The sequence below is a fragment of the Bos grunniens genome, chromosome 6 (assembly GCF_055505025.1).
Source record: "Bos grunniens cultivar Pamir isolate PY7600 chromosome 6, Bosgru_T2T1.0, whole genome shotgun sequence".
Lineage (NCBI taxonomy): Eukaryota > Metazoa > Chordata > Mammalia > Artiodactyla > Bovidae > Bos > Bos grunniens.
The window spans coordinates 45,674,826-45,702,028 of NC_141170.1; the positions used below are offsets into that span (position 1 = coordinate 45,674,826).

The 27,203-nt window shown below is 40.8% G+C and overlaps 1 protein-coding gene and 1 pseudogene across 2 annotated transcripts in view; one reads left to right on the forward strand and one right to left on the reverse strand.

The window, feature by feature from the left end:
• Positions 1-16,100, reverse strand: part of LOC147370625 (RE1-silencing transcription factor-like) — a 113,359-nt gene extending 97,259 nt beyond the window's left edge. Inside the window, exons 1-2 of the mRNA XM_086405598.1 lie at positions 12,060-16,100; positions 9,233-9,344 (exon numbers count right to left, since the gene is read on the reverse strand). Of these exons, the coding sequence (XP_086261724.1) occupies positions 9,233-9,283 (51 nt within the window). The 5' untranslated portion in view covers positions 9,284-9,344; positions 12,060-16,100. The remainder of the gene's footprint in view (positions 1-9,232; positions 9,345-12,059) is intronic.
• Positions 16,101-18,633: 2,533 nt separating this feature from the next.
• On the forward strand, positions 18,634-26,260 carry LOC147370628 (nitric oxide-associated protein 1 pseudogene; annotated as a pseudogene). Its single transcript, XR_015166016.1, has 4 exons — positions 18,634-18,991; positions 20,348-21,637; positions 22,511-22,612; positions 25,345-26,260. The product of XR_015166016.1 is annotated as a nitric oxide-associated protein 1 pseudogene (transcript).
• The last annotated feature ends 943 nt before the right edge of the window (positions 26,261-27,203 follow it).

The following is a 27,203-nucleotide window of genomic DNA, read 5'->3' on the forward strand; positions in this document are numbered from 1 at the left end:
AAGAGCTGTACAAAAAAGATCTTCACGACCAAGATAATCACGATGGTGTGATCACTCACCTAGAGCCAGACATCCTGGAATGTGAAGTCAAGTGGGCCTTAGAAAGCATCACTATGAACAAAGCTAGTGGAGGTGATGGAATTGCAGTTGAGCTATTTCAAATCCTGAAAAATGATGCTGTGAAAGTGCTGCACTCAATATGCCAGCAAATTTAGAAAACTCAGCAGTGGCCACAGGACTGGAAAAGGTCAGTTTTCATTCCAATCCCAAAGAAAGGCAATGCCAAAGAATGCTCAAACTACCACACAGTTGCACTCATCTCACATACTAGTAAAGTAATGCTCAAAATTCTCCAAGCCAGGCTTCAGCAATACATGAACCATGAACTTCCAGATGTTCAAGCTGGTTTTAGAAAAGGCAGAGGAACCGGAGATCAAATTGCCAACATCCACTGGATCATGGAAAAAGCAAGAGAGTTCCAGAAAAACATCTATTTCTGCTTTATTGACTATGCCAAAGCCTTTGACTGTGTGGATCACAATCAACTGTGGACAATTCTGAAAGAGATGGGAATACCAGACCACCTGACCCCTTCCTGAGAAACCTATATGCAGGTCAGGAAGCAACAGTTACAACTGGACATGGAATAACCGACTGGTTTCAAATAGGAAAAGGAGTACATCAAGGCTGTATATTGTCACCCTGCTTATTTCACTTATATGCAGAGTACATCATGAGAAACACTGGGCTGGAAGAAGCACAAGCTGGAATCAAGATTGTGCTTGATTGTGGAGAAATATCAATAACCTCAGATATGCAGATGACACCACCCTTATGGCAGAAAGTGAAGAGGAACTAAGAAGCCTCTTGATGAAAGTGAAAGAGAAGAGTGAAAAAGTTGGCTTAAAGCTCAACATTCAGAAAACGAAGATCATGGCATCTGGTCCCATCACTTCATGGCAAATAGATGGGGAAACAGTGGCAGACTTTATTTTGGGGGGCTCCAAAATCACTGCAGATGGTGATTGCAGCCATGAAATTAAAAGATGCTTGCTCCTTGGAAGAAAAGCTATGACTAATCTCGACAGCATATTAAAAGGCAGAGACATTTCTTTACAGAAAGGTCCATATAGTCAAAGCTGTGGTTTTTCCAGTAGTCATGTGTGAATGTGGGAGTTGGACCATAAATAAAGCTGAGCGCCGAAGAATTGATGCTTTTGAACTGTGGTACTGGAGAAGACTCTTGAGAGTCCCATGGACTGCAAGGAGATCTAACTAGTCAATCCTAAAGGAAATTGGTACTGAATATTCATTGGAAGGACTAATGCTGAAGCTGAAGTTCCAATACTTTGGCTACCTGATGCAAAGAACTGACTCATTGGAAAAGACTGATGCTGGGAAAGATTTAAGGTAGGAGGAGAAGGGGACAACAGAAGATGAGATGGTTGCATGGCATCACCGACTCGATGGACATGAGTTTGAGCAAACTCTGGAAGTTGGTGATGGACAGAGAAGCCTGGCATGCTGCAGTCCATGGGGTCACAGAGTCGGACATGACTGAGCGACTGAACTGACTGACTGTACTCTTTTAATAAACTAGAGACTATCAATACTGATACCACAAGTTAATGTCATCTGTTTACAAGATTAATTATCTATCAGCACCTATATCCATACTATGCATATGAGATAAAACACTGTAGATACAATATGTATTATTAATTCTAGACATTACAAATGAAAGACAACATGAAAAACAAATTCACATTTATATATTATATATTCACAGATATAAAGACTCATGCATTGATAATGAAGCAGCAGCAATATGATTACTTTATGGTAAGCTTAGTGTAATTGGTATAATTGTTTCACAGTGGCCTAGCTTAGACACAGTGAATGAATCCTTATAAAGCTTTTATGGCATACAGTATTACAGTCATACTCATAATACAATGTTGGAAACACTGTTAAACGTTAAAAAAAATCCACCTACCTATGACAGTAGGCTGATACACAGGTTCTCCAATTGCAAAGGAGAGAAACGCATACTGTATGATAATGTAATTCTTTGAAAGCAAATTTATAAAGCAGTAGGAAAACTAAGGAGAAGGCAATGGCAACCCACTCCAGTACTCTTGCCTGGAAAATCCCATGGGCGGAGGAGCCTGGTAGGCTGCAGTCCATGGGGTCGCTAAGAGTAGAAAACCACTGACTGACTTCACTTTCACTTTTCCTTTCATGCATTGGAGAAGGAAATGGCAACCCACTCCAGTGTTCTTGCCTGGAGAATCCCAGGGATGGGGGAGCCTGGTGGGCTGCCGTCTATGGGGTCCCACAGAGTCAGACATGACTGAAGCGACTTAGCAGTAGTAGTAGCAGGAAAAACTAACACATCATTAATATTAAATGCCACTTACCTTATTCCTATATAAGGTAGGCTATCCACTTCAACACAAGTCTTGCACATGATGTTCTATATGGTGAATCCTTAGGTGATGATGATGGTGACGACACAACATCTCATACAGTTCTTGTAGTAGTTATTAGACTTTCATACAAGAACTCACAGACATACATAACAGATAGGTTGATTAACTGTAGGACATGATGATTATCTACTATTCATTAGGTGGAAGTGGATCATCACAAAGGTCTTTATCCTAGGTGTCTTTGATTCATATCAACTAGGCTGAGGAGGAGGAAGAGGAGGGATTGGTTTTGCTGTCCCAGGTATGAGAGGGGAGGCAGGAGAGGCAGGCACACTGGGTGTAACTTGATGGAAATACATCCTAATTTCTGACTTTTTTGCTTTTTAATTTTTCTATAAATGTTTCTATAAAGTACAAATCCTTCCACTGTGTGCTTTAGTTTCAGCACCAGTAGCATAGAAAGGTCCATGCTGTAAAAGAAGTCTTAGCAGTTTTTAATGATCAGAACTCTCTTCCTAGTTAGTCTAATGTCAGTTTATTTCCTGGCTCTGCTTCTTCCTTCTTCCATGTCTTTCTCCTCATCATGTGGCACTGGTTCAGAAGCACTCTGTCCAAGTCATCTCTTGCTAATTCCTCTTGTATCGTGCCTATTAGCTCTTGAATTTCTCTAAGATCCCTATCTTGAAACCCTTCACCCCCAGCTTTTTTGCCATTATCCAAAATGTCCTTCATGATTTCCTTGACTGGTTCTGTTGTATATCCTGTGAAGTCATACACAACATCTGGACACAGTTTTCTCCAGCAAGAATTTATTGCTTTGGGCTTGACGGCCTTCACAGCTTTTCCTATGATGATGGCATCTTCAATCGTGTAGTCCTTCCAGATTTCCATGATCTTTCCATGGAGTTCTCTCCCATAGCACTGATAATCCTTTACATAGAGTACTACATGTAATGAGCCATAATGGTCCCTATGACTCCCTGATCTAGAGGATGAATTATAGATGTTGTATTTGGAGGTAGCTATCACTTCAATACCTTCAGTGTTGAATTCATGGGGTTCTGGGTGGCCAGGGGTACTGTCCAGTAAAAAGAAACCTTTAAAAGGCAGTTCTTTACTTGCAATGTAATTACTGACTTCCAGGACAAAGCATCAGTGGAACCAATCTAAGAAAAGGGTTCTCATTATCCAGGCTTCCTTGTTGCAGTACAACCAAAACACTGGCAGCTGGTGTTTTATCTTTCCCCTTCAAGGCTTGTGGGTCAGCAGCTTTATAGGTAAAGTGAAGTCGCTCAGTCCTGTCTAACTCTTTTCGACCCCAAGGACTGTAGCCTACCACGCTCCTCCATCCATGGGGTATTCCAGGCAAGAGTACTGGAGTGGGTTGCCGTTTCCTTCTCCAGAGGATCTTCCCAACCCAGGGATCTTATAGATAAGGGCAGTCCTTATCCTAAAACCCACTGCATTTGTGCATAACAGGAGAGTTAGCCTATCCCTTCCTGAATTAAAACTAGTACTCGCTTCCCTTCCTTACTGGTAAATGTCCTTTGTGGCATTCCCCCCAGCCCCCCTCCACCGAGAACAGTGCTCTTTTTGTCTACATTAAAAACCTGTTTAGCCTGTTATTGTTCCTTCTCGATGATTTTCTTAATGGTGCCTGGGAACTTATCTGCTGCTTCTTGGTCAGCAGAAGCTGCTGCTCCTGTTATCTTGACATGTTTTAAGTCAAACCCCTTTCTAAAATGATCAAATCAACCCTTGGTGGCATTAAGATCCTTCACTTTCCATTTAAGTCATCATATAATAATGACTGCTTTTTCTCAAATCATATTAGTAGGTATGTTTTTCTTATAGTAATTCTACACCCACATAAAAGCTGCATTTTTGATATAAGATAAAAAGTTATTTCAAAAAAGGTACATTTTCATGCATGCTGGCATAGGTATAATGATGTTTTCACATATTTCCTTTCATTTTTTTTTTTACAATGGTGTTTATGCTGGATTCATTTATCTTGAAATGGCTGGCAACTGCAGCTGCAGACCTCAATCTACAGTATACATCAAGCAATTCAGCTCTTCCTTGAAATGTCATGACTTTTCTCTGCTTCATGTGAGCATTTCTAGAATCACTAGTGGCACTTCATATTGGTCTCATGGTGTTATTCAAGGTTTACAGTGTTGCATTAAACACAAAGAAAAATATATAAGAACTGCAAGAGCTCACTTTTTACTGTGATATGCAATTTACTGGAAAGATGAAGTGCTCACATGGAAATGATTAGTGTCTCATGGCATTTTAAGCGGATATCCCCAGAGGAAGAAATGGCACCCCAGGAGGCTGCTCTGTCCATGGGATTCTTCAGGCAAGAATACTGGAGTGGGTTGTTATGCCCACTGAATGCTCTGAAGAGCTTGAGTTCATGTGAGTTATACCCATACCTATTGGCTGGGCTTCCCAGGTGGTGCTGGTGGTAAAGCATCTGCCTGCCAGGGGACTCTTAAGAGACATGGGTTCTATCCCTGGGTTGGGAAGATCCCCTGGAGGAGGGCATGGAACCCACTCCAGTATTCTTGCCTGAAGAATCCCATAGACAGAGCAGCCTCCTGGGGTGCAGTCCATGGGTTGCAAAAGAGTTGAACGTGATTTAGCAACTAAACAGCAACAAACAACAAAACACACTTGAGCTTACCACAATACTAAAAGATTAATTATAAGAGTACATGACATTTAATTTTATGCAGTTATGATTCAATATTGCATCATTACATGTTTACATTTTGCTTGATGGCAAATGGATCATGAACTATCTATAAGTCATTGCACCCATTTTGGTAAATTTTAACTTCTTAAAATAGATTACTATATATTTTATGGTAGAAAATGATCAAATAAACTAGTATCTAAATATATTTTATATATTCATGACATATCTTTCTTATTTTTTTCAATATTTCTAGGTTACATGGCTATTCTGTTATGTTTTTCAAATGGTTCCAAATCTCCAAATAATTTTCTAATGTGTTTATTGAGAATAATCCATATATGGGACTTCCCTGGCAGTCCAGTGATTAAGACTCCACACTGCCACTGCAGGAGGCACAGGATCAATCCCTGGTCAGATCTCGTATGCCACGTGGTGTGGCAAAAAAAAAAAAAAAAAAATCCACATATAAGTGAAACCATGTAATATAAACCTGTGTCGCTTAAGGGTTAACTGTATATGACAATTTCTTATTTTGCCTCTTTGATAATTATACATACTTCACTCTGTAATTTTTCAATATCCAGCCCTATATCACTCTGCCTTGATCAGGCTTTCCCAGTTATAAGCCTATAATTTAACTCCCAGTCACAATCGCCTATCAGACAAATGGTCTACAGTTAAGCTGTCTAACAGAGCAGTCATTAGCCAGGTCATCACTGGGTACCTGAAATATGGCCATTCTGAAATGAATTATGTTGTTGGTATAAACTACACACTGGGCTTCAAAGATATATCACATACACACAAATTATATAAAATCTCATTAATAATTTTACATTGATTATATGTTGAAATTAAAATATTTTGGATTATCATGTCAAATAAAAATATTATTTAAATTATTTTCCTCTATCTCTTTTTTAGTTTAATATGGCTAACTAGAAAAATTTTAATTGCTTATGTAACTTAAATTTTATTTCTACTGAGAAGCACTTAAAAATACATTCCATGAAAATTTGCAATAGAGGACATAATAATTATTAAAAGCACTTCAGATTTTGAAGTATCTGTATATAAAGATGGGCTTCCAAGGCAGCACTAGTGGTAAAGAATCTGCCTGCCAATGCAAGAGACTTAAGAGATACCAGTTCGATCCCTGGATCGGGAAGATCCCCTGGAGGAGAGCATGGCAATCCACTCCAGTATTCTTGCCAGAAGAATTCCATGGACAGAGGAGGCTGGAGGGCTAAAAGTCCATAGGGTTGCAAAGAGTCAGAAACGACTGAAGCAACTTAGCACGAATGCATGCATACATAAAGATATAAGTCAAAAAGTAAACAAATAAGAATTTCCAGTGAATTATTTATATCTAATATATAATCTTGGAAGTCAACTAAGAAATGAACTGCCAGTTAGTTGGAAAATGGAAAAATAGCATTTTCCCACAATAGTACTTTAAAAAAGTAAAGTCACATCTGGATACTTTTATTTTAAAAAGATCAGGTTTATTAGGAGAAGACTTGGATTAGTAAGTTTAAAAACAGCAGTAAATCAAAAAAGCTTGATCAAAAACATCAAGTTCTCCCACAGAGTCCAAAGTCAAGAAACAGAAAATGTGCTACATTCTTATCCCCCTTGCTGTCCATAGAAAACAACCTAAGGTGAAACACTGGGAGCCAAAACAGCATGAGTGGCATTCTCAAATGCCTGCTTTGAATCCTTAGAGAACTCAGAATAGAACATAGAATATTATGTTCAGTTCAGTCCAGTTCAGTCGCTCAGTCGTGTCTGACTCTGCGATCCCATGAATCGCAGCACGCCAGGCCTCCCTGTCCATCACCAACTCCCGGAGTTCACTCAAACTCACGTCCATCGAGTCAGTGATGCCATCCAGCCATCTCATCCTCTGTCGTCCCCTTCTCCTCCCGCCCCCAATCCCTCCCAGCATCAGAGTCTTTTCCAATGAGTCAACTCTTCGCATGAGGTAGCCAAAGTACTGGAGCTTCAGCTTCAGCATCATTCCCTCCAAAGAACACCCAGGGCTAAGCTCCTTCAGAATGGATTGGTTGGATCTCCTTGCAGTCCAAGGGACTCTCAGGAGTCTTCTCCAACACCACAGTTCAAAAGCATCATAGAATATAACTGTTGTCTTAACAGGAAGAAATAAAGTGAGCTGTGTTCTCCTTGAAGACTAAACAGTATCATGTGCTCCAAAGGAAATACATGAGTTTCAGTAGGTCTAGAAAGGACTATTGACAGGAAAATCTATTAGAAATGAGCAAAATGAGGACCTCTGGTTATCAGAAAATATGAAGGAGGAGAAAAGTACTAGACTCATGAAAAATAAACACAATATTCCTACTTAAGAGTCTCCTAACGCTCTTCAACAGGAGATTAAAGAGCCCAGTCCAAGGACACAGGGTCCATTTATAGGTTCAACAAACACTCACTGTCAGACACTACGTGTCAGGCACCATGCTCAGAGCTGAAAATACAAAGTCCTTTTAGGACACATTCCCTGCCTCCGAGAAGTGAATAGTATAGTGAGTGAAGTAGGCATATATACCAATAATTACCATCTGGTTTACACATTCTGTCAGAATTTATTTAAGGAAAATATGCCATATACAGTCACAGAGATAGGTCCAAATCAGGGGCTCAGAGAATAGCCTGCAAGCCAAATCTGCCTTCATCTGCCACCTACTTTTGTAAATAAAGTTTTATTGATTTCTGTATTGTCTGTGGCTGCTTTTCGCTACAATGGCAGGGCTGAATACACAACAGACACTGTAAGGTAAACAAAGACTAAAATATTTAATATCTGATCCTTCACAGAAAACGTTTGCCAATCTCTGATCTAAATCAAACTGGGGGGTCAGGTAAAGTATACTGAAGAAGACAAGAATCAATACTAAAGTTTTGCAGAATAAGTGAGATTTATCTGAAAAAAGTAATAAGCATCCCTCTTCCTATTACCCATTTTTGAGGAGGCATGGGAAATAGGTTGCACAAGCATTCCAGGTTGAGGGAATTTGCCCATGGAAAGGTAAAGAGGCCTAAAACAATATGAAGAACATAATTTTACCCTAGAGAACACAGAAAAGCTGAAGGCAGTTCTCTTCAGAAATACACACATTAACAGTAAGTTCTCAGTCATAAAAACACAGCCTGTTGGTTGTCAGGCTTTCTCTTATCCCTGCAAGTGAAGCATGCTGCTCCTGAACTTCAAGCTATGAAAACACTCAGGTCAAAACTCAGGGTCTATCATCCACTGGAGCAAGACCTGGAGCAGCCAAATCTCAATTCTCTTCTTTGCTACATAGACAGAAGACCAGCTCTGGCTAAAGTGTGTTACAGTTTCTCTCTAAACCCATTTTCACCAAAACAGACTCCAAGATGCATATTTGAGAGAATCAAAAGCCTGAGCCCTACCCCTTAATACAGTATGCTAAAAGCAAAAGCCCTATTTTGGGGAGGAATAGAACTCATATTCTATTTTAATGATTAAAAAAAATTCACCCTAATCCCAGGGTACTTTAACAGCTATCTAAACATGAGAAAATCTAGAAGTGTATGACATTTCATGAATGAATCTCTGGAATAAGACAAAGGGGAAATCATAGAATGCTCATCCATTCTTCTCTGTTTCTCTCTCTTTTTTAAAAAAGTTTTTGGCTAAGCTGTGCTGCATGCAGGATCTTAGTTCCTCAACCAGGGATCGAACCTGCGCCCTCTGCAGATTCTTAACCACTGGATTACGAGGGAAGTTCCTCATTCCTTTTTTTAAAATATTGTTGTCAGCTTTACAAAAAGATTCTCAAAAGAATTTTTTACTTTAAAATATAATTTGACTTCTAAAATATAATTTAATAACATAAATTACATGTCAAAATTTCAGATGCATATATCTCAAGCAATAAAGCAAGCAATATCTTATAATTAAATTTAGCTCAAAATATCACTTAAACTTTTGACTATATTTTACAATTCAAAGGAAACCAGTTTAAGAAAGATACAAATAAAAGGATAACTTTCACCAGTCTTATGCCGTGTTTGGAAATCCCACAGATCTTAATTAATTAAAGACTCTTACTTGAGACACAGTGATGTCCATCCGATACCACAATTTCCAAGGAGTGTTCATATGCTGTTCAAGATGTTTATGTATTCCAATTCAGCAGCCATTAACAAAAATCTTGATTGCACTAAAATGTAAAACCAAAAGCATTTTTTACTTAGTAGCTTTATCATAAGCTATAACTAAAGGTTAACAATAAATTTTTTTTGCATCTATACATACTCAGCCACAGGGAGAGGAGAAATTTCTTCACAGTGGCAGCTGTTCGGTTCCTCCACTGTAAAATACAGTTACTACTTTTGTGCAAAGTTTTATTCAGTTCAGTTCAGTTCAGTTGCTCAATTGTGTCCGACTCATTGTGACCCCATGGACCACAATACGCCAGGCCTCCCTGTCCATCACCAACTCCTGAAGTTTACCCAAACTCATGTCCATTGAGTCGGTGATGGCATCCAACCATCTCATTCTCTGTTGTCCCCTTCTCCTCTTGCTCTCAATCTTTCCCAGCATCAAGGATTTCTCAAATGAGTCAGCTCTTCACATCAGGTGGCCAAAATATTGAGTTTCAACTTCAACATCAGTCCTTCCAATGAACACCCAGGACTGATCTCCTTTAGGATGGACTGGTTGGATCTTGCAGTTCAAGGGACTCTCAAGAGTCTTCTCCAACACCACAGTTCAAAAGCATCAATTCTTTGGTTCTCAGCTTTCTTTATGGTCCAACTCTCACATCCATACATGACTACTGGAAAAACCACAGCTTTGACCATATGGACCTTTCTGCAAAGTAATGTCTCTGCTTTTTAATATGCTATCTAGGTTGGTCATAGCTTTTCTTCCAAGGAGCAAGCATCTTTTAATTTCATGGCTGCAGTCACCATCTGCAGTGATTTTGGAGTCCAAGAAAATAAAGTCTGTCACTGTTTCCATTGTTTCCCCATCTAGTTGCATGAAGTGATGGGACTGGATGTCATGATCTTAGTTTTCTGAATGTTGAGCTTTAAGCCAACTTTTTCACTCTCCTCTTCCACTTTTATCAAGAGGCTTTTTAGTTCCTCTTCACTTTCTGCCGTAAGGGTGGTGTCATCTGAATATCTGAGGTTACTGATATTCCTCCCAGCAATCTTGATTTCAGCTTGTGCTTCATCCAACCCAGCTTTGAGTCTAGATAAATATGCATTTTCTCATCAGTCTTTTCCATTGATGAATATCAATTACGCCTCAGACAAAGATCATCAATGGAAAAGACTGATAAGGAAATGCATATTTATCTAGACTCAATAAAACTTTGCACAAAAATAGTAACTTTACAGTGGAGGAACTTAATAGCTGCCACTGTGAAGTTAACATTACCAATGATGGGACATAACGACATCATGTGACTCCTGATATGATGTCCTGGGAAGCACACAATACGACCTCTAGATTTGTTCTGCTAAGAACTGGCATAAATTGAATATAATCATGAAGAAATTTTAGAAAAATCCAAATTGAAGGATAGTCTACCAAAAAAAAAAGTCTATCCTTTTCAAAAATTTCAGTGTTTCAAAACATTCAAGATAAAAACAAGGGAAGATTTTTTTTTTGCATTTGTGTGTGTTGATCAGTCGTCTGAGGACTGTTTGGAACCCCATGTTGCCCACCAGGCTCCTCTGTCCATGGCATTTCCAAGGCAAGGATACTGCAGTAGGTTGCCATTTTCTACTCCAGGGGATCTTCCTGACCCAGAGATCTAATCCCGTCTCCTGCATTGGCAGGCAGATTCTACTGTGCCACCTGGGAAGTCCTTTTGCATTTATATTCTCTTAAGAGTTTATTATAAACTAGTGTCACAGGCCACAAGGAAGTAAGAGGACCATGCCTTACAGAAAAAAGGCAAGGAGTTGAGGAGGACCAAGATGAGTGTAGGGCCTTGGTGGGAGCATTCATGGGTAGGTGGGCCTCTAAGGGAAACCAGACAATCCAGTAAGACTCCTCGAACAGCTTAACAAACAGGTGCGGTAATGTAGCCCTAGGGAATCAGGCCCACTCCTCTGCAGAGATACTTTCACATCTCCAGACATGATCCACACTATCCTGTGTAGATATATTTAGAATCCTTTTTGGCAAACACATAGACTGTGTTGCCATTTTCTCTTGAGCAATCACAACCTACATAGACAAATTAAGAGTTACAGCCATAAAATCCAGAAGATATTTGAAGTAGAAAGAACAGTGAAAGCTGCATCTTAATTTAATGTCATCACATAGGCTCACTGAAACATCAACTCTTGAACTTTATAAACTTCATTTTGCAAAACTGCTCCACAGAAACATACAACTAACCAAATTTCTAGTGCATAGTATATACAGTTGAATAAAACCTTGTTATGTAAATTCAGCCGTCACCCTCCTAAATAATTCAAATGCCACTTTCAGGTTAATCTGTATAAAGGCTTACATTTTAATTTCAACTTTCATAATATAAATCTAATGCTAATTGTGTAATTTTTTTTTTAACATAAGGCTACTATACTTTTCTGATCTATTAAGAATGAAAGAGCCATCAGGATCCAAGGGGCATCCATTTAATTCACAAAGATCATGATCTGTTAAGCCATTGAATAGGCAGTATATTGAATGCAACATAACTGGAGTTTTACCATGAAAGCTTGCTGATGCTGCACCTGAAGTTGTTCGTTACCTTCCTTAATGACTATTTCTATAATATCAACATAAAGAGGACCAGAAAATAAAAGTAGATCACAAACTAATAGCAAGGTAATTGCTAAAACTCTCAACTGATTAAAATTACATTTTCTATTTTGTTTCGGTATCAGCTGCTGAAATAACTTTTTCTTACATGAGATTTCTTAACCTGGCTTCATGAGGCATCACTGGTGAAGTAGCACCATCTCTTTCCCAATGGGTAGGTTTGGAGAGGTAAATTTATTCAAACTTCAGCAAACACCTTGGCTAAAATGAAACCAAAGAAAAAAAAAAGGCAAATAATATTTTTCCATAAAAGTTTTGATGATTCCATTTATACCAAAATTGACATTTTAAGTAGAAGATGGTATATAAATTGGCTAAATTAATCCACCTTGCTGATATGGATACTCTTCAGAGTTAAAAGCCATATTCCATAGACATTAAGTTTTATACTTCATCACTTTCTTAATACAGAGGCAAAAATAGAATTAATATACCACAAGTAAATAAAAACTATACGTATGCCAGGACTTTGCTGGTGGTCCAGTGTTTAAGAATCCATCTGCAATCCAGGGGATGTGGGTTCAGACCCTGGTTGGGGAACTAGGACCCTACATGCTACAGAGCAACTAAGCCCACACACTGCAACTACTGCCCGTACGGGGCAACTCGAGAGTCCATGCACCACAGCAAGAGATACTGCATGATGGAATGAACATCCCAAGTGCTGCAACTAGGACCTGATGCAGTCAAATAAACAAAAAACAATTTTTAAAATAAATAAAATAAAGACTGTTTTAAGAGACAGTGATGGATACTACATAATAATCAAGGGATCAATCCAAGGAGACATTACAATTGTAAATATGGACCCCATGGACTGTAGCCTACCAGGCTCCTTTGTCCATGGGATTGCCCAGGCAAGAATATTGAAGTGTGTTGCCATTTCCTTCTCCAGGGGATCTTCCCAATCCAGGGATTGACCCAGGTATCCTGCATTGCAGGAGGATTCTTTACTGACTAAGCCACCAGGTCTCAGCTTTCTAAATATATATGCACCCAACATAAAAGCACCTCAGCAGAGAAAGCAAATCCTAACAGTCATAAAAGCTGAAATCAACAGTAATACAATAATAGTGGGGGACTTTTAACAATCCCTTTACATCAATGGACAGAAAATCAATAAGGAAACAAAGGTCTTAATAGACAGATTAGACCATTGGGCTTAGTTGATATTTATAGTACATTACATCTGAAAGCAGAAGAATACACATTCTTCTCAAGTGCACATGGAACATTCTCCAGGATAGATCACAAGCTGGGCCACTAGGCCAGCCTAAGTAAATTTAAGAAAACTGAAATAATATCAAGCATCTTCTCTGACCACAGTGCTATGAGATTAAAAGTCAACTACAAGAAAAAAACTGTAAAAAACACAAACTTATGGAGACCAAACCATATGTTACTAAACAATCAATGTATCACTGAATAAATCAAAGAAGAAATAAAATGAAAATGAATGAAAATGAAAACACAGGATCCAAAACCCATGGGATACAGCAAAGACAGTTCTAAAAGGGAAGCTTATAGTAACACAGTCTTGTTGTTGTCGTTCAGTCACTCAGTTGTGTCCGACTCTTTGCAACCCCATGGACTGCAGTGTGCCAGGCTTCGCTGTCCATCATCATCTCCCAGAGCTTGTTCAAACCCATATTCATTGAGTCAGTGATGCCATCCAACTATCTCAACCTCTGTCATCCCCTTCCCCTCCTACCTTCAATCTTTCCCAGCATCAGGGTCTTTTCGTGAGTCAGTTCTTCACATCAGGTGGCCAAAGTATTGGAGCTTCAGCTCCAGCATCAGTCCTTCCAATGAATATTCAGGGTTGGTTTCCTTTAAGATTGACTGGTTTGATCTCCTTGCAGTCCAAGGGACTCTCAAGAGTCTTCAACACCACAGCTCAAAAGCATCAATTCTTTGGTGTTCAGCCTTCTTTATGGTCCAACTCTCACATCCCATTAATGACTACTGGAAAAACCACAGCTTCGACTATATGGACCTTTGTCAGCAAAGTAACGTCTCTGCTTTTAATACAATCTTAACTTCAGGATATAAGGAAAATTTCAAATAAGGAACCTAACCTTACACCTAAAGTCACTAGAGAAAGAAGAACAAACAAAATCCAAACTTAGTAGAAGAAATCACAAAGATCAGAGCAGAAACTCAATGTTATGTCACAGCCTGGATGGGAATGGAGTTTGGGGAAAATGGATAAATGTATATGTATGGCTGAGTCCCTTCACTATTCGCCTGAATCTATCACAACATTGTTAATATGCTATAGTCTAATACAAAATAAAAAGTTTCTTTTAAAAGATCTGAGCAGAAATTAATGAAATAGAGACAAAAAATAGCAAAAACTAAACTAAAATCTAAAAACAAACAAAACTAAAATCCAGTTTTTTTAAAAGATAAAGGAAACTGATAAACTTACTGCCAGATTCATCAAGAAAAAAGGAAGAGGACTCAAATCAATAAAATTAGAAATGAAAAAGGAGAAGTTACAAGGGATACCACATAAATATAAAGGATCATAAGAGATTACTACAAGCAACTATAAGCCAATAACATGGGCAACTTTGAATACATGAGCAATTTCTTAGAAAGGTACAATCTTCTGAGACTGAACCAGGAAGAAATAAAAAATATGAATACACCAATCACAAGTACTGAAATTGAAACTGTAATTTTAAAACTTCCAACAAACAAAAGTCCAGGAACATACGGCTTCATAGGTGAATTCTACCAAACATTTAGAGAATAGTTAACACCTATCCTTCTGAAACTATTCCAAAATATTTCAGAGGAAGGAACACTCCAAACTGATTCTATGAGGCCACCATCTACTTGATACCAAAATCAGAGGAAGATACCACAAAAAAAAAAAAAAGAAAGAAAATTACAAGCCAATATAACTGATGAACATAGAAAATCCTAAACAAAATACTAGTAAACCAAATTAACAATATATTAAAAGGATCATACACTACAATTAAGTGGGATTTATCCCAGGGATGTAAGGATTTTTCAATATCCACAAATCAATCAATGTGATTCATCACATTATAAGTTGAAGAAAATTAACAACAACCAAATGATCATTTCAACAGATGCAGAAAAAGCTTTTGACAAAATTCAACACCCATTTATGGTAATAAACTCCCAGAAGTGGGCTTAGAGGGAACCTACCTCAACATAACAAAGGTTGTAAATGACAAACCTATAGCCAACATCGTACTGAACAGTGAAAAACTGAAAGCATTTCTTCTATGATCAGAAACAAGACAAGGATGTCCACTCTTGCCACTTTTATTGAACACAGTTTTACAAGTCCTAGCCACAGCAATCAGAGTAGAGAAAGAAATAAAAGGAATCCAAATTGGAAAAGAAAAACTGTCACTGTTTGCAGATGATTCTATACATAGAAAATCCTACAGATACTACCAGAAAACTACTAGAGCTCATCAATGAATCTGGTAACGTTGTAGGATACAAAATTCATACAGAGAAATCTCTTGCTTTTCTATACACTAACAACAAAAGATCAGAAAGAGAAATTCAAGAAACAATCCCATTTACCATCACACCAAAAAGAGTAAGACACAAAGGAATAAACGTATCTAAGAAGGCAAAAGATTCATATCCCCAAAACTATAAAACATGACAAAAGAAATGGAAGATGACACAAACATTTCCAATCCAAGAAAATCCTTGTTCTTGGATTGGAAAAATCGATTTGTCAAAATGACTATACTTCCCAAGGATATTTACAGATTCAATGAAATCTCTATCACATTACCAATGGCATTTTTCAGAAAATTAGAAAAAAATTTTAAATTTGTATGGAAACACACACACACACACACACACACAAATAAATCAGATGAGTCAAAGCAATCATGAGAAAGAAAAAATGGAGCTGGAGGAGTCCGGCTCCATGACTTCAGACTATACTACTAAGCTACAATAATCAAAACAGTATGGTACTGGCACAAAAATAGAAACACAGAACAGGAGAGAAAGCCTGCTGGGCATATAAAAGCTATGTTTACACTACACCATAGTCTACTAAGCATTATGTCTAAAAAAAATGTAGGGGCTTCCCTGGTGGCTCAGAGGTAAAAATCTGCCTGCCAATGCAGGAGATATGGGTTTAATTCCTGATCTGGGGAGATCCCACATGACATGAAGCAACTAAACCTGTGCACCACAGCTACAGAGCCTGTGTTCTAGAGCCCAGGAGCTGCAACTACTGAGCCCACATGCTGCAACTCACACACCCTAGGGCCCATGCTCTGTAACAACAGAAGCCACCTCAATGAGACTACAAAGCCACTACATACCACTAGAGAGTAGTCCTTGCTCTATGCAACTAGAGAAAAGCCTGTACAGCAATGAAGACCCAGCACAGCCAAAAATAAATAAAATAAATAAAATTTTAAAAATAAAAATCAATGCACTCACCTTAATTTAAAAATACATTTTTTGTGAAGAAATGCTAACCATTATCTGAGCCTTCAGCCACTCATAGTAGTAAAATCAAAGATCACTGATCAGAAATAATCATAAAAAACATAATAATGAAAAAGTCTGAAATATTGCAAAAATTGCCAAAATGTAACACAGAGACATGAAGTGAACACATGCAGTTTAAAAAATGGCATCAATAGACTTGCTCAATGCAGGGCTGTCAAAAAGCTAAATCTGTAAAGAATGTAATATTGTGAAGCACATAAAGAGGAGCAAAATTTTTAAAAGCATGCCTATAAATACTTGTCAGCCCAAGGTAAATTCAAATTTTCCTTCCTGGAACTTTCCTATCTGGAACCTTCTTCCCAAATATTCTCCATCCGAAGTTAGTTAAATCCCCAGATGCTGAACCCACCCATATGGAGGGCTGACTGTACTTAGAAGTCATCCACTAATATATGGTAACTGAAGCTACAGAGAATGAATGAAATCATCCAGGAATAATGTGAACAGCAGAAGAGAATGAGAAAAAAAGTCACACAGGTAAGAATTATAAGTGAGAGGGATGTAGCAAATGGAAGGAAGGAGTTTTCATGGAAAAGTAATCAATAGTGTTGACTACCAAAGGGTTTACATAAGGTTTTAAAAACGTCCATTTGATTTGCGTCAATTGAGATGTCACTCATTTTCTTAAAATACTGAAAGAAAAAGGAAATATTAAACGTGTTTTCTCAAGGACAACAGAGAGCTAGTATTTCATATAAAAAGAAGCCAGCTCAAAAACAAGTGTCTAAAACCTGATGAAAGTCAAAGTGAAGTTATTCAGTTGTGTCCAACTCTTTGTGACCCCATGGACTGCAGCCTACCAGGCTCCTCAGTCCGTGGAATTTTCCAGGCAAGAGTACTGGCTGCTGCTGCTGCTGCTAAGTCGCTTCAGTCATCCGACTCTGTGCAACCCCATAGACGGCAGCCCACCAGGCTCCGCCGTCCCTGGGATTCTCCAGGCAAGAACACTGGAATGGGTTGCCATTTCCTTCTCCATGGGACTTTCCCAACCCAGGGATTGAACCCGAGTTTCCCGCATTGCAGGCAGACGCTTTACCGTCTGAGCCACCAGGGAAAACCTGATAAGAGCATATCTAATAATGATATCAAAGGACACAAGCAGGAATTTAAGGAAGACTCAATGCTAGAGCAAATGTGATCACCAATCTAACATTAACTCTTTTTCCACAGGATTATTATACATTGCTAATGAGAATATTAATTAACACAATCAACTACAGTGGTCGCTTGGAATCGTCTAGCAAAATGTTAATAATTTGTGTAACAAGTGTCCATTTTCTAACCCGAAATTCTATACCTAAAAATTTATCCTGCAGAATATATGTGTATTGAACAAAATGATATGTAGAAGATTACTCATTACAGCACTGTCTGAAGCAGAAAAAGACGGAAATAACCCAACTATACATCAAGACACAACTTTATAGTATATCCATACAAACTACGTATCTGTGAAAAAAAATTAGGATGTTCTGTATGTACTGATATGAAACTCTTTTGGATATAGATATATAAAGCAAAAAATAAAAGTACAGAAAAGTGTGAAGTTACTTTTGGTCTGTAAAAGCAGGAAAAATAGAACACTATTCATATTTCTTTGAATATAAATGAAGCATCTGGAGAGCTAAGAATCTAGAACAGTGGTTACCTACAGAGGAGATGGTGGACAGGACAGGATGGCGGAAAAGAATAAGACCTCACAGTTAACATTTTCATGGTTTATGAACCACGAGAATATATGACCAGCTCGAAAATTGAGCTAAAAAACGGTTTCAATTTTGAATGTAATGATTTCTAGACTCAAGATTAAAAGGTGACAGAAATAAATAGTAGAGTTTAAGCTTCTTCTATTTTCTCCGTGAAGCATCTGAGAGAATAAGGAGAAATGAAAGGGTTGAAAACGGTATAAGGAGCTAGAAGAAAACGACATATGAAACAGAAGCTGTAGAGAATGAAATTGGGAGCTTTGGAAAATACACTAGACATGACTAAGAATTCTACATATTAAAAAAAAAAAGATATGTTGACCATGTTCAGTAAAATACGTGCCACCTAGAACTGTGTCATCTTGTGGAAAGAGGATATGTAAAAGTCATCTTTTAGGATAATTTACATAGGCACATGACATCATGAAGAAATGCCAAACCAGATCAATCCCTGATCCCTACCGCCCACCCCATTCTTTGTCACTGGTGTATTTCCAGAGCCTAGCACAGTGCCTGGCACAGGCTGACCCTCAAAAATTCAACAATTCAATAAATCCATTAACTTTGGCCTTAAGGGAAATCAAGAAAGCAGCCCTTTGCATCAAAGTCAGAACAACGGAATTTGTCCTGTTTCTGTACGCTATTTTCAATACGCGAAGGGAGTGTCAGATTTACCGAGAAGACAAGGGAAAGAAGAGTCCCTCCGACCGAGATCATAAAGACTGCGTTTCCCGAACCCTCCACCTCTCAAAATCCCGGACTCCTTCCCAGCCTGGAGAATGTGGGTAAACGACTGGGGACGTGGTCCGACCGGCCCGGTAAAGTGAAAGAATGTTGGTCTCTCAGTCGCCTCCGACAGCAAGGACTGTAGCCTGCCAGGCTCCTCTGTCCATGGAACTCTCCAGGCAAATCTCTGGAATACTGGAGTGGGTAGCCATGCCCTCCCTCCAGAGGATCTTCCTCACCCAGGAATCCAACCCGAGTCTCCTGCATTGAAAGCAGATTCTTTATCGCCTGAGCCACCAGGGAAGCCCAAGAGGTACCCTGGATCGGGAAAGTGAAAGTGAAGTCGCTCAGTTGTGTCCGACTCTTTGCGACCCCATGGACTGTAGCCTGCACCAGGCTCCCCTATCCATGGCATTTTCCAGGCAAGAGTACTGGAGTGGGTTGCCATTTCCTCCTCCAGGGGATCTTCCTGACCCAGGGATCGAACCCAGGTACCCTGGATTGGGAAGGAGGCCACAAATCCTCCATTCGTTCAGCCCCCCATGTTTCCCCCCTTAGATGGCTCGCCGCGGAGTATTCTGAATGTTCACGTACCCTTGTGTGTGTCACACATACTGATTAACGGTTCACGACACTCTCAAAATCACAGACAGAATGGCCGAGCAGCCACACACACACACACACACACACACACACACACACAGACGCGCGCGCGGCGTCAGACGAAAGCACCTCTCCCAGAATACTCTGCGTCTTACACTGGAGGCGGGAGGGGCGGGGGAGGGAATATAAATTATGCGCCTGCGCAAAGCGTAGGTTAAGGTTTCCTAACGGCTAGAAATTCTGCACACTCGCAAATTGTAGGCGGACGCTTCAAGCTGTTTATATACGGGGAGGATCGCTCCTACACGCTTGGCCTCGGATATAGCCAATGAAAAGTTTTTGCTTTTTAGTGCTGTTACATAATGACACAAGGGTTCCTTGGTGGCTCAGCCATACAGAATCGGCCTGCCATGCAGGAGACGCTGGTTTGATCCCTGGGTCGGGAAGATCCCGTGGAGAAGGAAATGACTACCCACTCCAGTATTCTTGCCTGGAGAATCCCATGGACGGTGAAGCCTGGGGTCGCAAAGAGTCGGACACGACTGAAGCGACTGAGCACGCACGCATAATGACACATGGGGAAAAAGCCAAGAAGATGTACTAATAAAAGGTTTCTATTGTGGCTATAAGTCTGCGGCATTCGATTTTCAACTTTTTTTTTCCTCCTACTTCCAAAGACAAAAACCCGAAGATTTTAAAAATAAGATTTTTTATTAGCGGGCAGTGCCAGCGGCGGGGCGCTGAAAAGCCTGAAAATGAACAGACCCTCACTCGCAAGCCTATTCCACCAACCCACTCTAGTCTTAAGTCCCCGATATCTTTATCTCAGCTTCAAATGGGTTCTTGGGCCATAGAGCCTTCATCGAGAGAACTCAGGCGATTAGACGCGGAAGAAATAGCTTCAGTGCGACGCTGACGAATGACAATTCTCAGATACTCCCGGCCTGTCCCTGTTGTTTCACCAGCCACAGTGCTCCTGCCCCAGGTGGCTCCGCCCCTTTGCCCTCTCCAGCATTAATTATGCTGCCCGCGCGCCTTGCTTGCAGACTGCTCTGCGGCTTCCTGCGGAGACCCACTCCCACGTAATACTCCCATGTAGTGCGCCACGACGTCCGGGAGACGCTCCTCGAGAGGAGATGCGCGGCCGACTCCTCCTCCCGGCACCCAGCGCCTGGGACGTGGCCTTCCCCGTGGCGCGATGGCGACTGGGGGTAACCCAAGAGGGGCTGACCTGGAGGAGAGTTTTCTGTTCCCCGAATGCGTCCAGGATTCGGAGCCGGAACTGACCCTCCAAGACTAGCTGTGGGAGCTGCAGCAGCGGCGGGAGGGGAAGGAGCGACAGCGGCAGCGGCGACGGCAGGAGAGGCGGCAGCAGAAGTTACAGGCCAGCCAGCAGGTGCTCCCGGCCCGTATGCCAATACTGCTTAGTGTTGGTGCATCAACAGCGCGCCCTGCGCCTTCAGGTGAGCCAGGAACAGTTCCTGGAGGTGGTGAGCGCCGCTCTGCGGTGGCCGGAACCCGCCCTGGTGTTGTACAAGGTGGAGCTGCTGGATCTGCCCGACGTCCTGCTGCTGCACCTGCCCGGCCGGGTGGGCCCCAAGCAGCTGATCGTGCTGAGAAGCAAGGTGGACCTTATGCCCCAGGACACTCCCGACTACCAGCAGCGACTCCAGGAGCGACTGTGGGATGGCTCTCGGCGCCGGGCTCTTGCCGCCCCGTGGCTACCGAAGGCCACAACATCTCAGCGGGCACAGGCCACCGGATGGGGAGGAGAATGAGAATGTTCCGTCCAAGATCCGCACGGTACTCAGAGCCGTGTGGCTTATCAGCGCCAAGACTGGCTATGGAGTTGAGGAGTTGATCTCCGCGCTCCAGCGCTCCTGGCGCTACCGCGGCGACGTCTACCTGGTTGGTGCCACCTACGCTGGCAAGTCAACTCTTTTCAGTACGCTTCTGGAGTCCGATTACTGGATCGCCAAGGGCGCTGAAGCTATCGACAGGGCCACCATCTCCCCTTGGGCTGGTTAGCCTTGGGGCACCCATCTCCTTCGTTTTCATAAAAGTTATAAGTCTGATCATGTTTCAGGCACCTAATTCTGTATCCTTCAATGTCCAGCAGGGGCTCGTGGGATGCTTCCGTCTAAAAAAATTCTCTCCCTACTTTGGTCACATTTCTCTTCCATATCAGCTTAGTGCTTGTAAATTCAGTATAGGTTGTAGTAACTTTTCAGTAGAAATAATTATAATACTCTGATGTTCAAGCCACTGTTCTAAACACTGAACCAGGGGACATGGTTCAGTGAACCAGGGGACAAAGCAGTGTCTGCTCTCTTGGAGGTTTCCCTTGTAGCTTTAGTCCTTTGTTTCTCCAGAAAATCCTTTACTCTCTACACCTCCTCCACTCCTGTCTTCCTCTTTATATCTTGAGTTTACTCATGAGAATACTATACAGATTTATTATTATTTACTTATTTCGGGTTGTGCTGGGTCTTTGTTGCTGTGTGTGGGCTTTCTCTAGTTGCAGCCAATGGGGACTGCTCTTCACTGCAGTGCAGGGGGCTTCTCTCGTTGATCACAGGCTCTAGGGTACATGGGCTTCAGTAGTTACCCCTCCCAGGCTCTAGAGCACTGGCTCAGTAGTTGTGGTGCACAGGCTTAGTTGCTCCACAGCATGTGAAATCTTCCCCGGATGGGGGATGGAATCCATGTCCCCTGAATTGGTAGGTGGATTTTATCCATTGTACCACCAGGGAAGTCCCTACTATACAGATTTAACATTTGAATTCTTCACTAATGCGATATGATTTGTGGCTTTGTTGAGAAGAAACGTCAAATATGTGGCTTTAAGAAACATCTGTAATAATTGCAAAATAGGTGCTTCTAAGACCTTGTTTTTATTTCAGTTTTATATGGGTTGGTAGACTTGCATTGTATAAAATAAGTTCCTTCTTTCTTCCTTAAGGGAAACCAGTCAGCTTGGTTTACAGTTGTGGCTTCCAACTTTCTTCCTGTTTTGTTGGAAAAGGTGGATACTATATATCAGAAGAAGCACATGGGTTATACGCTACTGAAGGTGAGCCAACATGATTTGATGGTTGAATAGTTAGGTTAATACACCCTGGTAGTCCCACAGCCCTGATAAAAAGCCTTTGTTGGACAGAACCATCTTTGTTACACCATCAGCTAGCTCTCCCTGACCTTGTTCACCTTGAGGATTTTGGGTATAAAGTGAGATGGGCTCTGATAAGAAAGGGGATGTTGGATTGGACTGATCCCAGGATACTGACAGAGCTTTTCTCTAGGTGACACTGTCCAATATGGTAGCCTTATGTGGCTAAATAGCCAACATGTGGCTATTTCAATAAGTTAATTAAAATTAAATAAACTTTAAAATTTAGTTCTTTACTTGCACTAGCCACTTTTCAACTGCCCAGTGGTCACATCATTTCAAAAAGTTGCACTGGATAGAGATGTTGGTTTTTCTCACAACTGGGTGATGCTCCTGACATGTAGTGGGTGGAAGCCAGAGATGATGCTAAACATAATGCGTGCACAGGACAGCCCCTCACAACAGGGAATTATCTGGTTCACATGTGAGTAGTGCTGAGCTTAGAAGCCCTTGTCTGGGTAGAAAAGCTCTCCTCCCAGATTCTTAACCACAGACACTTAGAGACTATCGTACATCTTCTCTCCTGCTTACTTGATCCTTCCTTTGACCTGTTAAGCAGTGTGAAAATTTCTCTGATCTTTCAAAAACAAAACAAAACTCAGTGTCCCACTCCTTCCTCTTCTTTACAATCAAGCTGACTTCTGCTCCTCACCTCCCATCCTCTGCAGTCCCTGCTGTGCCCTTTTTGTGCCACTGAAATTGTTCCAAGTTCACCAGAAACTGAATGGGGCCTATTTATAGTTCTTTAACCAGACCTGAATACACACTGTTGGCTAGCCTGTAGTGTATGATGGTTAAGATCACTGGAGCTAGGCTGGGTTCAAATCCTACTCTGCTCCACCACTTAGTGAAGCTGTGTGACTTTAGGCGAGTTTCCTTTACCTCTGTCTGTTGTGACCACACCATGAGGTTGTGGAGAAAATCCAGTGCCAGGGCACCGCTGTCACTGCTGTGTAAGTGTTTGTGGTGATGAGGAGGGGGTTGGGACATAGCTCCTGCAAAAATACCAGGTGCATCCAATGCAGATGTGATTTACATTAATGAATGCTCATACAACTAAAAATAGGTCAAAATGCACACCCGCCTTTCAACCAGGATAAAACCAACCTGACTTCAGAAGCAAATGCTTCTTTCTCTCTGGACTAAAAAAGCCAGACTGAAATTAAGACTCCATTGAAATAACTGGCCTAAAGTTGATGCTCCAGACACATGTAGGATTTGAGGGGAAGGCTCCACCTTCATGCATCAGTGTAGTCTTCAGGGTGGACTCACTGATGCTTCTCAAAGCGACACCCAGGCTTCTCTCCCCTTGTAATACAGTTTCTTGGGCCACTCTGCCTCCTCCTTGCCTTCTGGTTTTCATTCATCTCCCAAGTCAAAGTCAGTCCTGCCTCCTAATCATCACTGAGACCAGCCTCACAGTCCAAACTGTAGCCTGCTTTCTGAGATTATGAGGTATAATGTAGACTCGTTTTATTGTCTTCCTCCCACCCCTACCCCACTACAGCTGTAGTTCTCAACCAGGCTTGACTCTTACCACAAGGCAACATTTGGCAAAGCCTGGAGACAGTTTTGGTTTTCACAACCTGATGGACACTGAGTAGAGGCTGCTAAAGGTCATGCAGTACACAGGACAGCCTCCTCTGACAAAAAATTATTCAGCCTAAAAGGTCAATAGTGCTGAGGTTGACAAACCCTGCACTACACAAATTTTTCCAAAATACAAAGCAGGTCAAGTATTATGTTTTATTCTTTTCTCTTTCCTGCATATAATTCCTTGTTAGTTCCACATTACTGAGAGAAATCTCAACTGATAGCCTCATCACTATTACACACACACACACATACACCTAACATACTCTACACACTTAAACTACAGTTCTCTGAACTCATCATCCTTTTTCCAGTTTTTTGTCTGTACATGATTCTAACCCACAATACCTTTTCACTGAGTACTCTATTTTTCAAAATTCTGCTCATGTTTTCCTTGACCAAATCACATTAATTACTCTCTTCACAACCATAGTACTTAATAGAGGACTCTCATCACTTTTCTTACCCTACAAATTATTTACTTGCTACTTCCACCTTCTGATTTCCTGTGGGATCAGGGACCATATTGTAACATCTTTGTGTCCTTAGTGCTAAACACAGAGAGATCTATTAATACTTCCAATACATGGAAACACTTGTAAACACAGAGCTGAATCTTACCCATTTGCCATGTACCCTTCAATTCTAGTGAGGTAGGGAGCAACTTCTGTCTAGCTAGGCCTGTAAGAAAGGTGTTTGGAAGGTTGTTGCCTTAATTGCCCAGTTACTATGTCTAAAGCTTTATGGAGGGCTGTCAAAACAGTGTAAGCTAATAAAACAAGATTCTGCTGTCTGGAGGTGACCACCAGATGGATGCCATGGGGCCCTTGTCACTGGGATCTGTAGGTTTCATCCTGTCACAGAGCTCCTGGCCTTTTCATTTGATCTAGAAATGATTGAGGGTCTTTATCAATATTTTAATGTTTAAAAGGGTTTTATTATTGATACCTGTACAGTACTATTGTATCAGTGCCTTACTTAATATTAGAGTTATCAGGGGTTTCATTTGAATTTCCAAATAACTTCATCTCTCCCAGTGGAAGGTTCCAATGGGTGGAGAAGAAAGAATGGCGGGATTTCCTCCTCTTATTGCTTAAGACATCACATTAGATGAAGGATTTGAGGAATCTGAAGCAGTGGCTGACATCAAGTTCTCCTCTGCAGGTAATTTTACACCAAGCACTTTTCAAAAGGGGAATAATGTAGCCTTCCTGATGTTTTGGGCTTCCCTGGTGGCTCAGACGGTAAAGAAACTGCCTTCAGTGTGGGAGACCTGGGTCCATCCCTGGTTCAGGAAGATCCCCTGGAGAAGGAACTACCAACCCACTCCAGTATTCTTGCCTGGAGAATCCCATGGACAGAGAAGCCTGGTGGGTTACAGTCTACATGGTCCCAAAGAGTTGGACACGACTGAGCGACTAACACATACACACTGATGTTTAGCATATTTTTATAGTTGTGTATAAAAATATCTATTTTATGCATTAAAATATGCATGTATATGTTGCCTTAACCGACATTAACTGAAAATTTTAATAAATACATGCTAGATTATTCATAAGATGCAACCTACTCTGAAAATGAATCTGTACATTTTCACAAATGCATTGTATGCTTTAAAAAAAAAATGGAGCGAGACAGCAGTAGCTTCCCTTGGGTCTCCACCTGGAGCTGTGTTTGGTGTTTTTAATAGGATGGTTGCTAACACCATCTGTATTCTGTTGTGTGCCTACATAGGTTGGGTAGCAGTGAGCCCAAAGTTTAAGGACTGCACCTCTGATGCTATATACCTCAAGGGACAGTTCTGACATTGTACAATCTACAGAAAAAGAAAAAAAGATAGCTGTATGAAGCTGACCTGTTCACACTGAAGATCAACTATATAGAATATACTGTGTACATCACATTGCATTTTATTAAATATCGCTATAATAAAGCCCCTTCACCCTTTTTAAACTACCAAGGACCATGCCTCTTTTTAATGAATTGAGTTTGTAAACACATTTTTTTTAGTAGGGCATGTACATGTGCGTATCTGTGATTCAAAAATACCTAAAAAGGAGTTCTGTTACATTCAGGTTTCTCCCACTAGTATTTGTTATTGAGACCAGATGGCATTTCTTATTTAGAATCTAAAGAGCAGCTTAGCAGTTGGTGTAAGAGAAAATGGCAGAAAGTCAATGTCTCCAAAATACACTGGCTTAAATGAAAGAGAAATGAGTAAGTGGCTGTGCTTCAAGTAGTCAGCCAAACACCCAACAGTGGAACACTCCGTGGCTTCCCTCTCTGGGTCTAAGGTGGTTGCTCAGGTTGTCATCCTTACACAGCAATGAGAAAAAGAGAGTAAAGAGCACGCAGTTACCTTACTGAAAAAAAGGGAAAAGCTGGAAGTTGCCCACATCACAGTGTCCAGTGGGCAACAGTTCCATGGCCACACCCCTCCATGGGGAAGCTGGGGGATGTAGACGGAAATGCGGAGTCAGATTTTTATTACTAAGGGAAGAAACAGTGAAAGAAATCTGGAAAACAAGTAGAAGTTTCCCTTACGTTATCTAAACGTACCCAAACATCTTAGAAAATGATTTATATCTTTTTGGTATCTGAGATCTATTCTGCAAGGATAAAGCACTTCCACTATTTTCTCAGCATTTGCCTGTAAACACTGTACATAAAACACTACACCAGTCAGAAGTCTGTACCTTTATGTATTCTTAGTTGAGTAAGTGGCATTATAGCTGTGGACAATGAATTGGTGAGTCAAGTCCCAGGTCCCAGTGTTGAGATAAACGCTCATGGAGTAGGCTGGCCTGAAATGCAGATCCATGAACTTCCTGTAGACTCAGGTTTACCATGAACTTAATACTCCAGGTTCTCTGTCAACAGGTACTCTAGCCCCCTTCTC